General features: G+C 34.1%; 1 protein-coding gene across 1 annotated transcript in view; it reads right to left on the bottom strand.

The window, feature by feature from the left end:
• Window positions 1–18471, bottom strand: part of LOC129223803 (protein groucho-like) — a 331565-nt gene that overhangs the window by 19294 nt on the left and 293800 nt on the right. The window contains exons 16-19 of the mRNA XM_054858158.1: window positions 16962–17023; window positions 16223–16403; window positions 4326–4394; window positions 3285–3386 (exon numbers count right to left, since the gene is read on the bottom strand). Coding sequence (XP_054714133.1) covers window positions 3285–3386; window positions 4326–4394; window positions 16223–16403; window positions 16962–17023 — 414 coding nt within the window. The remainder of the gene's footprint in view (window positions 1–3284; window positions 3387–4325; window positions 4395–16222; window positions 16404–16961; window positions 17024–18471) is intronic.

Genomic DNA, 18471 nt, shown 5'->3' on the forward strand with positions numbered 1-18471 from the left:
TTCCGATGGACTGAAGTTAAAGACGATTCCATTAATTAAAATAGGAGTGAGGCATGCCGGTTTTCGTTCTGGTAAGTATTATTGGCACTGTGACAGTCTATGAAGTTCTTCTCTTTCAAACCAAGCATAAATGATATCGTCCAAGACTAAACACCTTTTTACCAGAACCACACCAAGTAGGCAATGGCAAGCCCTATCTCCCATGATGTTTTTCGCAGATTGCTTTATTTGAGAGTTAAAGTACACAATGAAGGTTTGTGATCGCCATTTAGTTGTAAGTAGGTAGCGGGGGCAGTTGCTTCCGCTTGGCTTTGAAAAATGAAGTAATTATTTTTACATGTGGAAGTGGTTTTTATTGTTTTTCTTTGAAATATACATTGAGTATATAACTTTTTCCCTCCCTGGAAAAATTCAAAATGACGGCTCTGGTTGTAATTCTTGTTACTCAATGCTCTTTCTATCACCTCCGGGAAGGGGGGGGGGGGGTATTTTGTGGAATATCGGTGAAGAAGAGTTAATCGCAAAAACTTCCTTGCATTTTTTTTAGAAAAAAATGATATCTACAAACGATATATATTACGTTCAATTACAAAACCCCTAAATCAGAATTATGGTAATAACAGATTCAGTATCCAAGTACAAGATAAGTACTAGAAGTTCTGATGTAATTTGCATTTTTGTTATAAATGTTTTATTTTTTTTTAATCTACAAACTAAGTTCTATAAATTTCGTCATCTAATTATCAGGTTAATTTAAATTGAAGCACATTTTACTTGCCCTTCATAAATGATCATCGTAATTTTTGCATAATATTGATTAAACAATTCTAATTAAGCGGGTTAACGTTTAAGCTTATACATGCCAGGTACTTTGGTTTTTAACAAATCACGATTCTAACACTTTAGAGTCGTAATATAAATCGATTTCCTATTAAGTCTTATCTATAATTATACATTTTTTTTACACCATGATGCTTCTTTTTGGAAAATCTTAATCAGATCGCTTCATGGAATGAATACAGCGAATATGTGTCACTGCTAATTATGAAAACAAATTTGGCCGTATAATCAGTTTCAAATAAAAAACATAAAAAACCTGAACCTAAAGAGTCGGAGATGGGGTTAAAAAAAATCTTTCTAGGCCATTACCTTAATGAAGGGGAGGACGTATTAAGCAAGGCATCCTGTCGGGACCACAGAAATTACAGACAACCTAAATAAAAACTCGAAGACAATATCGCTGCCTGATATCGCTATCCCATGCCACCGCAAAAGCCCATTAAGCTCATTAGTGGGCAGCTCATTAAGTTAGTTGGTAGTCAGCCCCCAGTAAATAGAAGCAGAGGGGTGGGAGTGATGGTGTCGCAAAAATCTTGGAGCTATTGCTTCCCATTAGCTCGCTAATGGGTATTTTAATCGCTGGATTAAAAACACCCTTTTACTCTAATTAAAGCAATTAATCCGTTCTCTTGTGAAAAAAATTAAGAAAAAACAGTAGCAAAGCAACCTCGTTATTTGACTGCTTTTTGCACCTCCCCTTTATTTAAGTCTGCCTTTTTATTTAATTAAGCGTTTACACTTTGTCGAGCATTATTCCAAATGGATTTTTCTTTCTGTAGATTTTTTTTTCCTCCACCAACTTACACCCTTACTTAGAGAAGCAGAAGAAGAATTTTTTAAGCAGGGTGGAAATTTTTCCACCGTGAAGACTTCTATGCGCGAAATGGGTACGAGTGCAATAGAATGGAAAACGCGGCAGAGGGTATAAACTGTAATTAATCAAATAATCGGCAAGTTTTTATTACTGATCATTAAGCGAGATTGTAAAAGAAGGGGTGAGAGAAAGGTAGTTGTTTCGAAAATATTTTTTTCTTCTTATTTTTTACGCTTTTAATTTACAAACTGATTTTGTCATGTAAACAGAAATTGCTTTTCTAGTTTTTTTTTCGAAAAAAAGAAATACTGTTCAACAGGAGTGTTTGAGTTGAAAATATTTACTTTTCTGAAGAAACTGAATGTAACAAACGGTGTTGCAAAAAAAAAAAAAAAGAAAGGATGAAAATAACAATAATAAAAGGTAAACCCAGCACGCAACATACATTGGAATTTTGACATCCTAAATTCAAATAGTTTTTTTGCAATCACGTATTTCGATACGAACCTAATCTTGGGTTTCTTGTTTCTACAATTGACTCCTATCTCAATCATACTTGTTGGAGGAGGTCCCGCTCGCGGGGGCCCAAGACCAGAAGAGTTTGTATTATAAGCTCAGAAAAATAAAATAAAAGGAACATCAACGGCGGTCACGTGAGAACAACAAGATATTCGTGATTGCTTAAAATAATCGATGTGAGGAGTTGGACTTATCTGAATATAATTTATCTGTGTGCAACTTGACTCGGGAGGGGGGGGGGGGGGCGGTAGGATACAAAAGGAGTTTTTTGTCCCTGACACACACGCGTACAGTTCATTTTGAAATTACTGCGCACTACAGCGTTGTCTTTTTGCGTTTCAACAGTGTTTAAATTTGTTTGCATTCTGGTTGGCTCATTGCAAAGCACTATGAACTACTGCCACGAAACAAGTAAGCGTCACAGATATGAAAGACGATGAGCTTAGACCATTAATTGGATGACTCACTTGCCAAATCAACTACATAAAAAAAGTAATGTACAGTTATGAGGAAGGGATGGTGTTATCTATAGGAGTAAATAGGCCCTCGTGTTACATTTTTTGCCATCACACGGTCAGAAATGTACTGAATCAAAACTTTAACATAAATTCACATGCTAAGCATTGATAAAGCACTATTAAAGCAGAAATGAGGATACTTTAAAAAGTGGAGTCAATCAATTTGGCAATTGAAGCAACCAATTTACAGATTGCATATCAATCAATTCGCTAATATCTGTCTCAAATGTGTTTTTTAATATACAATTTCAAAATAGTAGAAATTCCCAAATTAGGTTTTGTCTTTAAGATAAAATATTCAACAGGATTTTTTTTGCTGGGATCAAATGAAACCCAAGATCAAGTAAATGGCATTAGTTGCAAGCTTTGTGATGGCATTGGAGCTAGAAACTTTGTAGTACGCGTTAAAACACGAGGTAGGTTCATGCGACGTGAAAACACTTTGTAAGACACTTCTTACTCAAAGCTTACAGAAACTACTTCTTTCAAATTAAAGAGAAAAAAAATCTTAGTCAACGAAGAATATTCTATGTTTCCTAATAAAAACATTAAAGACTTTTGAAATTAATTAGTTTTTGCAAAGTCATACTTACCGTTCCTAAGTCCCATATACATATCGTACTAGCCTCTCCTCCTACAATGAGTGTTCGCCCATCAGGTAAAAGCTTACAAGACCTTATGTAATTATCTCTTTGCTGAAAAATAAAATGTATTTAGACATCAGCTTGGATTTATAGGAAGTAATGAAAAGTATCAGAGAGAGAGAGAGTGTTTTAAATCTGATACTCATTTTTTTCAAAGAACATGTTTAATTAATAAGTTCTTTATTTTTCAGAGTTTTGGTAAAATACTTCAAAATAGAAAAAAAATAGTGAAAATGGCTATTTTATTTAAAATGACAAAACAATAAAATTGATTTTTCAATATCATTCATAATTTTTTTAAATATTTTACAGTGATTTTAAGCACTTTTGTAAATTAAGTAAAAAAAAAAAGTCGCGTACTGATTTTTGCTGAAAAGATCTTAAAATTTAAACTTAAAAGCAGGTTAATTTTTAGAAAAAAAAAATTGTATAGTTGAATCTCATTTTAACGAAATTTAAAGGACAGAAGGAACAATTTCACTGCTGTGAAATTTCGTTATACGGAAATTACGGTGATCCTATGCTTTATAATTTGGGGATATAAGAAGTTCTCATTACATCAGAACTTTTGAGTCAAAATTTCAATCAAGTAAGTTTGACTATTGTAAAGGATCTTGATTGAAGAATTTTAATCAAAATTTTTTTATTACGATTTCAATGAAAGCGTTTGATTGACAAGCTAGAAGATTCTGTAACATGGTTTCTATGTAGAGTATACCTGTTTGGTTTGCGACTTAGACTTGATTTATATGTTGAAGTTTTATTGATCTATGTTGCGTATATTCGAAAATTCTTAAAGAACTGTAAGTACTATATGGCGAATGTATTACAGCTATTCCATTATTTCTTTCATTTCACACCAGATACCCTTTGTTAAAAAAATAATTTTCTATTTCTTGAAATTTGTTCAGTTTGGAACATCTTAGATTATTGTACTTTTAGAATGGAGCATTTAACGAAAGAACAACGACAAAAATAGGTTTAACTTACCAAGCATACCAATTCGGACACTGCTGTTTTACTCCCTGGTTGACTAATGTCCCACACTTTCACACATCCCTAATAAAAAAGAAAAGATACATTAAAATTTCTATGGCCCATTAAAAGATACTACTGTGTAGTTGATACCTTGAGAATAAACTAACATAACTCATATGTCTTACCCGTGGTCAATTACATTTGTCACACACTTATAGCACAAAACATGCTCCGCAAAGACTGCGTGTGTTTATTAATTTTGTTTAAAATATAGATTCTCTTAGGGAAAAAACCCGTGGAACACTTTACGAATACAACGAATGAAGTTAGCCCAAAATTTTCAAATTACTTTCGGAATTAAGGAGTTTTTGTCATAATGTAGGTCGGCATTGGTTTCATTTGAGCAAATCGTACGGTTTTTGGAAAAATTTCAAAAACCAGGAAAAGTTTGAAGCTGTAAACGTTACGATCAAGAACGGTCTCAGAAAGCTTTGTTTTTGAAAGGGCCAATCTTTTTTTTTTCTTCCCAATGGGGCTGTATAAGAGACCCACTTCAAGAGGCGTCTGGGCCATAACCAGACCTAGTGCGCTCCCCGACTATGCATCAGTCTTTCGTGTGTCACCATTAAGGCGCTGATGCATGACACAATAATGTTTTTTGCCTAGTTTCCACCAGATGGAGGCACCCGGGCTCTCATTTGATGCGAAATTGCACTAGGAATTCAATTTAGCCGAGGAATATTCTAAGACAAACGAATACCCAAGGGGTCTTTTACATGCCGCATAATCACACGACATGGGTGCTGAAGATTTTCTGCATCTCGAAAATCCATCGACTGGCCATCCAGGTCAGAACCTGGGTCCCCAGGCGTAGAAAGGGCCAACCTTTAAATTAAGATTTAAAAAAGGAGCAAACAAAAGAAAAAGTAGTCACTTACAGGTTTAATGTTGTTACTAAAAGAATTTAAGTGAAAAGGTCAAAATTGAGGTCAGCAACAACAATGAGGTAAAAACGCAAAGAGATACACATAATGGTATTACTTAAGTATAAAGATGGCAGATGATTTCAGCTCAAACATGAAGATCTTTAAAAATTGCTTCCTTTCTAACATAACACTGGGGAACAGTGATTTTGGTCACTTACATCTGTGACTTGTTTTTGACTAAGTTTTGCCTATTGAGTCCAAACACGAATTAAGATGGCGGATGATTTAACTCAAACATGAGGATCTCTGAGATTGATTGACTCCTTTCTAATATAACACTGTGGAACTAGGGTTCTTGGAGAATTAGATCTATAATCTGTTTTTGAGTAAGCTTTGACTCCTGAGACCAAAAACGATCAGTTATAGTCTATCACGTCAAGTTTTGAAGCAACAAAGGGTTCAAAGTTACCAATTCACAAAATGTAGGGCTTTTTTTGAAACATAGGGCACAAGAAAAGATTTAATAGGTAAGCACTAATTGCATACATTACATACACAATACCACAAAACCTTTTTTGCGTTTCTGATGAAGACAGAACTATTTTTCATATCTGAGTATTTCTTTTTTCGACCGTGGTACTAAAGTAAGTTGAAATTTGCCACAAGCTAAAATTTCAAACTTGGGAAAATAAATAGCTTATTTAAATTTTGAAGGGTATATATCAGCCAATAGGAGAGCAGAGATACGCGCTCTCCCGCGGAAAGTGATTTTATGGGTCATATTCACATAACGTGTAGAAAAACAAAACTTACATGAGAGAAGAGAACTCACTACAATTCTAAAATCAATATGTCTACTTTCCCATAACACAGCTCAAAAATGTAACTCACTAGAAACTTTGTTAAAAGTTTACCCTGTGTAATTTACTATAACAGGTTATAATTGGAAACTTATAACCTGTCTTAATCATTTTCAACCTGAAATTTACCTTTTCCCTTCAGAATGTATCGCCTAAAACAAACATTTAGACAAGTCACGTCACATCTCGAACTACAAGAAACCATCTTAAGATTTAATCGATATTGAAAACATTCAAATCGGAATTAACTTCTAGTTACTTTTGGAAAGATTCATCGAAAGAAACGTGTTTATTCCATTCAACATTCAAAATCACATATCTTAAGATACTTGCAGAAAACATCCACAAGTGCGAAGACGAATCGACCGGTGTAAATGATAACCATTTAACATATAAGCGTTTCCATGGCAAACTCATTCGAAAAGTTCCTCTATTCCAAGAACTCGTCTGAAAGTAAATGGATGGGAAAAAACGCACTTTTTTTTGAAGTGGCAAGAACGACTTGAAGAAGCTCGGACAAAAGACTTGAATAGCAACTCTTCGTCGCTTTGGATGTAGCGACACTTTCACGTGTCTTCAAGGAACTTAGAGAAGGCAGCAATGACGACTATGAGTACGTATTCAAGATATTTCGAAAACACTTTTCCAGCAACTGTCTCACAAGCAGCACGATTCGCTACTCTAAGATAGCACTTGAAGAAGTTCGTTCTCATTTTTTTTTCTCAGCCATTTTTTATCCCATCTCCAACCATTTTTACTTGAAAAAAAAATGAATAATAAGAAAGCAACGAGCTCTTTAACTTGAATTTCTTTTGATAGTGAATGAGGTACTTTGCTGCTATGGAGTACAAGAACGGGATGTTTGTGAGAAATCCTCGTCGCACAATTGTCAGTGAATAGAATTATTGAGGCAGTCCTCATTAACAAATTACAGTCGTGCAATTAAAGCAGACACTTTCACTCATGAACTTTTTACTAAGCTAAATGGTTCGGCCAAGTATGCATTTCCCGTTTCAAGAAGACATCGAAAAAAAGAAGTGTCTATGAATGGAACATTTTGACTCTTGCGAAATGTAACATAAAGAAATTCATACGAATGAATGTTTTCTTTTTGAAGGTCAGCACAAGTTTTGGCAATAAAATTTGCAATGACTCTTTGCTCTTGTTAATTTATATTTCCAAATAAACTTTTATTTTGTTCAACAATGTCCCTAACTGATCATTTATTTACTTTTCTGAAGAACGATACTAAATAAAAAACTATTTTCGTTGTGTTATTTTTATAATACATACTTCTTGAAGTAACGAATGAATATTTGCTTGGTTTAAGGGTCAAACCTCAGTTCCATCAATCTGACAACAAATAGAACTATTTTTTTTTACAAAGGCTTTGAATACATTTTAGAACTGTGAGAAGTTATGCAGATAATGTCGTGATTATAGTGACGATTTGAGAGGGAACCTTTATTTGAGGGACACTTATGATGTTTTAGGAAAACAGTTCTATAGTTGGTAGTAGAAATAATCCAAAATTTAGACACAAAGTCTTAATTTATTGAACTTTAAATCGTAATCTGCTGTTCAGTACGTTTATTTAAAATCTTTCTTATGAGGCAAAATTTTTTGATAGAACTTTGATTGAGTTTTCACTACCAAACTCATATTCTTTTCTAGTACTCCCTTCCATCAGATAAAGGTATCTAGTATCTTGAATTTTTTATACATCAAAACTGTTTTTAGAAAGTACTGCATTAAACAAGGGCTGCAGAGTTGGAGTCAAAGAATCTTAGTCGGACTGATTCTGGGGTAAAGTAATCTGAGTCGGGAATCGAAGGTTTAAAATTTCAAAAGTCGGATTCGGTCATTTTCCCTCAAAGTCCGCAACTCTGCCAGTGCTAGTGGAGTCGGAGTCGGATTGACTTTGGGTTAAAAAGAGTCGGAGTTGAAGACTCTAAAATTTTCGCAGTCAGAGCTAGAGTCGGTCATTTTTTTTCCGACTCCTTGACTCTGCGTCAAATTACAGTGAGTTTTGAAATCCCAAAATCAACTCTTCTGCTCAAAACTTCGACAGAATCTATTAACCGTGTATTTTAAATGTTTCTCACCGCACTAAAACTCAAATGAAAAACGGAGTTTAAGCTCGTTTTGCCACCCCTTTCAGCCACGCTTCAAAGACTACAGCTATTTTATTTCGCGCGAGGAGTGTACCAACGCTGCCTTGTTTATAAACAGAATACGAGCTCCATTTCCCCGAATGCCGTCGCATCTACAGTATATTTAGGGGCAATTTCTCTCCTTTATTTGACAACACCTTTCGGTTTACCCAAGCGGTGACAGGAAACGCCAAGTGCTGCGAAATTCCGACAGTCTCTGGAAATCTATTGCCTCGCGTGCGAAGATATAAAAAGAGCGGAAGCCCTTTTCTCTTGTAGCGCAGAGGACATATTCATCTATCAGAGGTATAACTCGGTGATTACGACATGTGTATTTCGGTTCCAAGTTCCCGCGTGTGTTTGGTTTGGCTCTCTGGAAAGATAAGCACTCCGGGGAGATGGCGAGGATTTTGCCAAGAACTATTTGTCTCAGGGCTAAATGCGGCTTCTCAAAATACGCGGCTCCAAACGAATTAACAGGTTTTTCTTTGGGACGTGTTGCTTGGCAACGGTCATTTGCACGCGATCCATCACCAGCTAGATGGAAACTCATGTTAGTCATCATATCTTCTCGTTAAACACGGTATAACGTAGAAGTTGGTTGCATATCAAGCAGCTACATCATACTGGTGAAGTCAAAAGCAAAACCCAAACCACCTTCCTTGCCTGACGAACGCTTTTCATTCCCTTTGTACCGCAATTAAATACAGGGTGTCCTGAAATAGATTGACTGTTTGCAAAAAATTATAGCAGGAAAACTGTGAATGATAAAAAAAAAAAAAAAAAAACTGCAGACAATTCATATAGCAGGCTGTAAATGTTTTCTTTCCAGAGTTGCAAATTTTAGCTCAAAAATTTTCCAACAGGTGGCGCTGCAGATATTTAGCCTTTAAGATAAAAAATTACATCATACTTTTCAGGGGAAAAAAAATTACATTTCAATATTTCAAAATATCTGCGGTCGGTTACAATCACACGTCCCAATCTGGGAAAAAAAACGGTGAATTCCAATTCTTCCTTTTAGATTTACGGGTTTATTATTTGAAGCGCCATCTGTTGAAAAAAATTTGAACTAAAATTTTTAGAACTCATGGGGGGGGGGGATTTACGGCTCATCACATGAATATTTTTGCAAGAATTTGTCATTCACCGTTTTCTTGTTATAAATTTTTAAAAACAGTCAGTCTTATTTCAGGACATCCTGTAGTTTTTTTGTTCCTAAACTTGTCATCGCGAATAGCAGAAAAAAATTAATTTGTAAAAAATTCCCCAGTAAGGGAGAATTTTTGAACTATATGCACACCACTTGACTCCAATTTAAGAAGCACTGAAAACCTCAATCTAAAATGAATAATTCTTCGATTCCGATGGTTGGTGGACTAAGTTTCGAAAAATAGTTTGCCGCAGTTTCCAAGAGATGGCGCGGTGTGTCTTCACTTCATATGCCAATTTAAATATAGGGAATGTCGGAAAGTAGTATTAAAAATAGGGGAGAGATAACACTAATATGTAGATAAAAATTATTACTTTATTTTCGATTTGTCTTTCCCAAAATTTGATGTCTTACTTCAGACATCATCCAGTGATGTACCGATCGAAAACCTACACGTCGACAAACAATAGACCAATGACGGATTTTGATCAACACACACTAAAGAATTTGGCCAACAGAGCAGCACAATGAAGAATTTTTATACTTTTTCAATTAATTCGTAGTTTAAATTTAGGCTTGGATTTCGGAAATTTAAAGTTTTGTGCAGTAAAAACCAGAGTGTGTTCGACTCCCTTTTCAGTTGAATTTTCTTAAGACAATTAAAATCATATAGTTTACTACCATCCTGAAAAGGATTTTCAGAAAATGTTTTCAAATGTCATCTTTTGTTTCATTTATTTTTTGGAATAAAGGAATTAGCTTTTCTAACTGCAATTTTTTTTTTTTTTTTTTTTGAACCTAAGATTCATTCGTGCGTTAAAATATTTATTCTCTAAAACGGAAATATTTTGAAGAATATGATTATATTTTCGAACATGGTAAAAATGCTTATATTAAATATAACGTTTTATATATTCATACAATTTTTAAAATCCACAAATCTGCAGAGCAACATAGCCGTATCACCTGGTTCTTCTAAGACTAAAATTGTGCAACATGTCTACACTTACATTCGGAATGCAAAAATAAGACGCTGATAGCAGAATACGTAAAAATATATAAACAATAATTAAAAGAATAATCAAAGAATAGAGATAGCAAATGACTGAAGCAAATAATTCAACTTTACGCTTAAGAAAACTCAATATCCACAAAATTACTGTGAAATGTTTTTTAAACATAATGATATTTGATCAATATTAATGGATAACTTTTTTGATGAATTTTAATTATTCATTCGTAGTAACACCTGCTTTATCATATTTTAAACTTTTTCCTTGAAAAAAAAAGAAAAAAAAGATAGAGCTTGAATATCGGAGATTCATTTATATGATGTCAGTTATAATTACTCATAAACATTGCCTTATTACTTTGCTTAGGGTTCGCCGATATATATCAGTCGATACATATCATGATATATATCACGATATATATCCGATATTTATTTTGAAAATATCATGATATTTTGATATTTTCGATATTTAATTTTTCAACTACGGTATTTTCAATACAAAAATTATATTAACCATAGTAATATTGTTCATTTATTATTAAAAATAACCAAAACGTTATGCACTATGTTTTTATGATGTATACATACATCATTAATACAGCAAAGTAATGTAATATTTCCTTTTTCTTTTATATTCATTTTTATTATTAGTAATGTAACAATTTTAAATCATATTAAAAGTACCTAATTAAATATTAAATGTTGGTTAGAATAAAAGAAAATTTCTTATGACTGTGCACCAACTAATGCATATTTTTTATTTCTTGAATCATATAACAGTGTAAAAGTAGCTAACAGAAGAAAAATGAGTAAAACAGCTAATGCTAAATTAATTTCCTTAAAGTTGACAGAAATGTAAAATGAAATGTTAGATATAAATAATGAAAGAAACCTTATTTTTAAGTCTACATGTTTTAATAATAATGTAAGAAAATAAACAGTGATTTGGGGATGCATCTATTATTTTGAATACTTAAGCTTGTGCTGATTGAAAATATCGGATAGATATCAAAATATGCGATATATATCAAAATATCGCATACATGAAAAACACCGCCAACTCAGTCAATCCTCAGTCATCTCCTATGCCGGGCTGATGAGTGCTAATCAGCACGAAACTGCAGTCCTCGGCTGGAATTGACTGAGTTGGCGGTATATTTCATGTATTTCTGCCTTAGCCCTGGCTATAGGGCGGTAACTTACTGAATTTACCTGCCTTGCCTTCAATATTCGAGTTGAACCGAACCATTGCTTCGGTCACTCGACTGGTCAGTGCTAATTCTACATTAGCTACCAGTTTGTTTGGCACTCTTGGCTTCCTTAAGGGGTTTTCCACCTCTAGCTCAGTCACTCCTATGCCGGGCTGATGAGTGCTAATAAGCACGAAACTGCAGTCCTCAACGGGAATTGACTGAGTTGGCGGTGTATTTCATATATTTCTGCCTTAGCCCTGTCAATAGGGCGGTAACTTACTGAAAATATTGGATAGTTTCGATATTTTCGAAAATACCATGATATTTTCGAACCCTATGCGCATATAACTTTCAAGTTGTAACATACATACGGCGCAGGGAATAGCTATTTGTAAACAAAGGAGAGTGATAAAATCTTTGAGTCGATCAACAATGTACTTCCTGAGATATACTCATTATTTAACCACCAAGTAATTGAGAGACTAGAAATAACAGTAATAGAACGAGACACAATTTTCAAAATGTCTTCTTTTTTAAAATGACTCTTACAAGTGTTTGGCTAAGGATTGCAACATTCCATTTCTTAAAATTTTTTCAATTGCGTCATTTGTTGAGATAAATGGTAGGGGAAAGAGGTTTGAGGCTGAATGTTAGAAGTTCAATTTTAAGATACTAGTTACAAACCTCATATACATATAATAGCCAGAATCACTGATCGAGTAACGCTCTTAGGTCACCAACAATGAAATTCGCGATAAAATGGATGTACTTGGGTCCGCTACTCCCTACCTTAGTACGAAACAATAGGTCATAAATGATTAGCGTGAGGGCATTATTTCATTGTTGGAGCAAATAAAATTCGGTAATTTCATTTGAAATTGGTGGTATCACTGAAAACTAATAGATGCGTCCATTTCCGCCTGTAAACCGGATGTTAGCTTTTCTACCCCATCGGTGGTGAGATTGTATCAATAGACTTCTTTTCCACATTAAACCATAACAATGCAATTTCGTACAAAAAAAAAAAAAATATTTTATATTATTTATTGACCAGTTTTATAAGAGCGCGAGTTCCAACCTTCGTGTGCAGTAAACAATCATTTTTACGCTCTCCTCAAAAGTAGTACAAATATGACTTACGTTAGTCTGGCTTTGAGGAACAGATATTTATTGGAACACGTCGAATTTGGAGGTCAATCTCTCTGATAAAAAGGCAATTTGCACCCGTCACAACATGTCGGTTGGTTTTCTATTTTATCATAATAATAATATGTATATTGTGTCTTTAAAGGTGTCAATGTATAGATGGCGCAGAAAAATCCATTTGTATACAAAGAACAATGACAAAATCATTGAGCCGATCATCAGTATACTTCCTGAGCGGTTTTCCTTTTGTAACTGCCAAGTAATTGAGAGAACAGAAATAACAGCAATAGAACGAGACGCGACTTTCTAAATGTCTTCTTTTTAGAACGGTTGTCTCAAAATAACTCTTGCAAGTGTCTAGCTAAGGATTGCAATACTCCATTTCTTAATACTTTTTCAATGGTTTTATTTGTCGAGAGAGAAGATAAGGAGAAAGAAAAAAATAAATAAATAAAAAACTCGAAAGAGAACATGTTCTTGGCACGTTGGATGTTCCTTTTCTTTTACGCGTCAAGCTCTTTCAATCGAACGCCACTTTATTCGTTGAGGAATTTCGCCACGTATTTCTAGAAGAGAATAAATCTACCGGATGACAATTGTGAGAGTATCTAAAACACACAGGCCAACTTTAATTCTGAAAAGGAGTCGAGCTATTAGCATATTTCAAAGGTGTAAAAGTTTAGTACGCGATCATTTGCAAGTTTTCTAATGTTTCTTTAGATAACTCGATGGTAGTGTGAAGAAAGTCTTCCAAGCAAAAGTACATTTTTTCGATAGATATTTGTGTATAAAATTGTTGTTTCGAAGTATAATTTGGCATTCTTTTGTATATTCTAATGTTTCTGTGTTATTATTTTTAAACTTTAAAATAAGAACTTTCTTTACGAACGGAAATGGCACCAATAAAAACTGATTGCTTTGCGCAATATGCTTCAAGCACTTTATGGTAGCAACGCAAAATGTTTCTAAGAAAAAGTAGTGAAAATTTCTACTGCCCGAATTATTATGAAAATTCATGCAAGCGTGGATATGGCTGAGTCATGCACCACCCATCCCTTCTCTTCTTCGACCCTTTAAAGATTTTTATGGGACATATATGTCCACAAAGTTCAAGTTTGTTTTGTAAATTATGGAATACAAATGATTTATAAACTTAATTTTTTCATGTTATTGACGAATCAGAATCTTAAAATTAGGAAAAAGTTATTAAAAAACTGTATAATTTATTTCTCCTTTTTACTTCCTTTTACAAAGTAAAGGAAGTATTGTATTCGCGAAAATTTTTTGAAATAGGCTTTAATTTCCATTTTGCTCGCCCCCGAATAAATGTTGAGTTTTTTTTTCAACCCGACCACACGAGGATATATGTCTAAGAACGTATCGAAACCCGAAAAATCCATTTTGACGATCCCCAAATTAATTACAGCGTGTTTTCTCGTGACATCTGAATGTACGTATGTATGTGCGTATGTATCTCGCATAACTAAAAAACGGTATGTTCTAGAAAGTTGAAATTTGGTACGTAGACTCCTAGTGGGGTCTAGTTTTGCACTTCCCCTTTTGGTTCCATTCGGATGTTCCTAAGGGGGTCTTTCACACCTTTTTGGGGGGAAATCAGTGTTAATATCAATGCAAACTCAAAGTGGTGTTATAATTTGGCAAACACTTGGAGATATATCGACAAGCTTTTGATCGCCAAGATTTGTCGCCAACTTGGCGACAATTTTTTTAAAAAAATCTGGTTTCAATTTGCTATATTTAGAGAGTTAATCATTGAATCACATTAAAACTGCCAATATTGGGAAAATGTATCTGTATAAAACGTTTTCTTTGCTTCGGTTCGCAACAAACTTGGGTTGAAAACATTTAAAGTGTTTCTTTGCTTACTCCGAGGCACTATTATCATTAAATTGGAGTAAAAAGGAAGTCATGTGATGCACACATCAGCTCGTTTCTTTTGAAAACACCGTGAACTTCAATAATTTACTTCAGAGTTTATGGTCTCACAAAATTATAGCGACCAAGATATCCAAAAACTGCATTTTGGCAACAATTTTGAAATTACCGGGAGAAAGTCTCAGACTTTATATTTGCGCCCTAATATTACACTTATGACCTTTCCTTCCAAATTCCGGCTTATATTTTAGCAATGTCAACCTCCAAAATTAGAAACCGATTCTCCGTCCTTGGTGTGATACCGTAAATAAAAATCATAAATAGTAAATGAAATTGTGTCATTAGATCTATAGTTGTGAATGTGAAATAGTTGTAGTTGTAACAGTGTTAACAATGAAGACTGTTGTAGAGCGTTCTGTTTCCCTCAAGTCGACTTTCCAATGAATTTTAGAAACAGCAAATCAGCCTGAAATCGTGACAAAATCATACTTGAAAGTTTTGACCATATAAAAAAACAAGAAAAGATACTTACAAAAAAAAAAAAAAAAAAAAACTTTTTTCTTCGAAACATGTATACCTATATGTTTATGTTCTAAGACTTAATTTTAGTAATGTTTCAGTTAGAAAAAGAACGCATTTGAGAGTGAGAGATTAATTATTTCCCTGAAATTTTCTTGGGTTATACCTTCACGAAAAATTAAGAACTTTTTTCAAGTAAAAGCAGTCTAAAGACTGATCAATTATATATGTATTTTATTATTATTTTTTAAATGAAGCACTTTTATCTGTACAAGCATACGGCAAAAATTATTCATCTCACAATTATTATGTCCATTTTTGCCAGCTTGCTAGATAGCTTATTTGCAATAGGATTACTACAGGAGAAAAAATTTTCAACTCTTTTTCAGATACCACATTTGTCTACCTCTCTTAGAGTTACATTTGCAGGATGAGACAATATTAACAGCTTTAGAAGCCATAAGTTACGCCAATGTTTCGCATATTTCTGATCATTATTGAGAAGCATTGATATTTTATTCTACAGTAGAAGTCATTTCAATCATGATGCTACATAATAAATACTCACTGCCAAAAGATAAGCACGGAAAAAAACATGTTAATATACAGAAGCCAACCTGAATTGGCGAAAATGGGGCTCCGAAAAGGATCTGTTTCTCTAATTCTTATTTTAACAGTGATATAGACAAACGGTCTCCTTTGGCCGCCCCTTTCTTTTCAGATCATGCTGAGAGACACTTACGAAATTTGGACTTAAATGTGAGTTTCGTCTCACTTTTCTCATACCAGACACCTTTTCCGCCTGGTCCCTACTGCTGTTATACCCCTACCCTACCCTTAAAAGGGGGGGGGGGCATGGAGCACCTAAAAATTCCTTGCGATGAGCCCCTAAACGTGAAAACGCCACTGATGGATAAGCCACAATCTGGTGCAGAGGTGCAGCAAGCGATGTACATACTGGTCCGTGCTTAATTTTGAAAGTGAGTATATTTTTACTTTAGGAACTTCATTTTTTAGCTTCTGTTCAATACAGACAGAAAATATACATTACCTTTCCTCCGGTGTAAACGTATTTTGTGGGGTTGGAGATGGTGACAGCGCAGACGACCTCCCCATGACTAAGAGTGTTGATCTGGCGCGCGTGCCTGGGGATGCCTGGACCAATCAGTGCGTCGGGCGGGAAAGGCACCGGCTGCATTTGGCCGTCCGCATTCACATGGAATGAGTAAGCCCTAAAAAGAACATTATGTAAAATAATTATATATATATTTCTATCTATATATTTATTCGTGCAACAGGCGGACAATTCCTCTAGGTATTTAGTTAATCACTAGATGACGCGCGTGAAATCACTTGTTCTTTATATATAGGGCAAAGGGCACCATCCAATGAATAATTATATTTCTAGAATTAAAGACCGTTACAATTTGAAATTAAAATAAGTCGTTTTCCTGAAAATTAAAAAAAAAGTTCCTTCTCAGTTTTAACAGCACTTTTAGCTGTATGTCACTACAAAAAAAAGTTAAACATATTTTCATTAGACGTGATTGACTACATTAAACCATTTTTAGTTCACCTTTTGTGTGCGTGCAAACATCAAGAAAATATGCAAAAGAAAAAAAAAACAGTTTAATCTATTGTACTTGTGATGATTTGAATCTCTTGCATTTTTTAGAACTAGTTGCATGGTAGCTAATCTTTTTGTAATGGTAGGCCTCTAGGCTAATGTTTTTGAATTAGCAATTCAGTTTAAATATTTAAAATAGCTGGATTGTAGTTCTCATACTTACGGTTTTCCTCCAGGTATGCTGCCAAAACCAGACGTTCGCATCGAGGGGTGGTCGAACCCAACCTAAAATGTAAAGATATTTTTTTTTCTCAAAATGTTTTTACATTCCCTTAAAACATCCATAGAAATTGAAAAATAAATAAATAAATAAATAATAGAAATATATTTTCCCTTAAAATCAACAACATTTGTGAGTAATGGTAGTGGGAATCTTTTCATTTGTTTTGTTAACTGTATATTTTATAGTTAAGTCTACGTTTTATTAGAACACATGCAATGACGAAATCCAAAAGAAACAAATCAAAAATTTCATAAAGTTGACTATGAAAATATAAAGCTTAAAGAACATGATGACTATAATAATCAACTTTAAACGAAAGTGGAGAATTTTTGTTAAATATGCACGGATATGCTTTGTTACTTATTAAATTAAAAAAAGTATTTGTGTTTACAAACAAAATATATAAAACATTATTTTCTAAGTCCTTCCATCTATTGTCTGATATTATATCATTCTAAATATCATTTCTGTATGGATAACCTTTCTGTATAATCACTACTATTAACCGCAAAAGATCATTACGAGTGACGATATGCGAAGTTGCATCATTAGTATCCACTAGCACGTCATCAATTGCCATGTTTTTAGCATCATTACTAGAGCTAAATTTATCATTATCAGAACCGCAACGTTTGTCCCAATATCATAACTGCGGAATATATTCGTCACAACACAAATACTGGTGAGAATGTTTTGTCAAAACGTCAATACCTGCGATCAAGTTCACCGTAATAATCAATCAATACCGGTGAGCGTGCTTCCGTAACATCTTTATCAGAATCCATATTTTCGAAAATATCATTTATAATGAATATGTATTTTGACCGTTAGTAATACCATGTTTTAGCAGGGTATTACTTATCAAACAAACAAATTACAATTATTGTATCTAAATTTGAAGCAGCTTGAAATAAATTTTCAATTTCAATCCATCCGTAGTGATTTACGATGGCAGGATAGAAAACGTCTAAGGCCTTATCCACCCTAGTTGTGTTCCTTTTGAACTTTCATGAGCTTTTAATTGTACTTCAATTAGCCATTTAGGAGGGGGAGAGAGGACTAATAAAATACTAAGTCAACCTTAGAGAAGACATTTTCTATTTGATGTCTGTTTAAAGTTTGACTTAAGCACAGGATTGCTTCTCAGCTGCCATCATGAAACAGCTTCTTTAGGATTGTCACGAGACATTCTGGCCAATTTTAATGGAGTTAGGCTATTTATCACTTTTTTTGGCGATAAATGTTCCGCTCAACGCAAATTAACACAGTTACATCAATAACGTTGATGAACTATCGCGCCAAGGGGAACGCGTTTGTTACGTGTCAATTTAGAAAATGACATACCTTTGCAGAGCTTTTCTAGTCAATCCAAATGGAAATAATAACTGCGTTTAGTATATGTCCCCTTTTAGATTGAAACGTTGTAGCAGAAGAGGCACCCATTCAGGGT

Source organism: Uloborus diversus, chromosome 6, assembly GCF_026930045.1.
Source record: "Uloborus diversus isolate 005 chromosome 6, Udiv.v.3.1, whole genome shotgun sequence".
Classification (NCBI taxonomy): Eukaryota; Metazoa; Arthropoda; class Arachnida; order Araneae; family Uloboridae; genus Uloborus; species Uloborus diversus.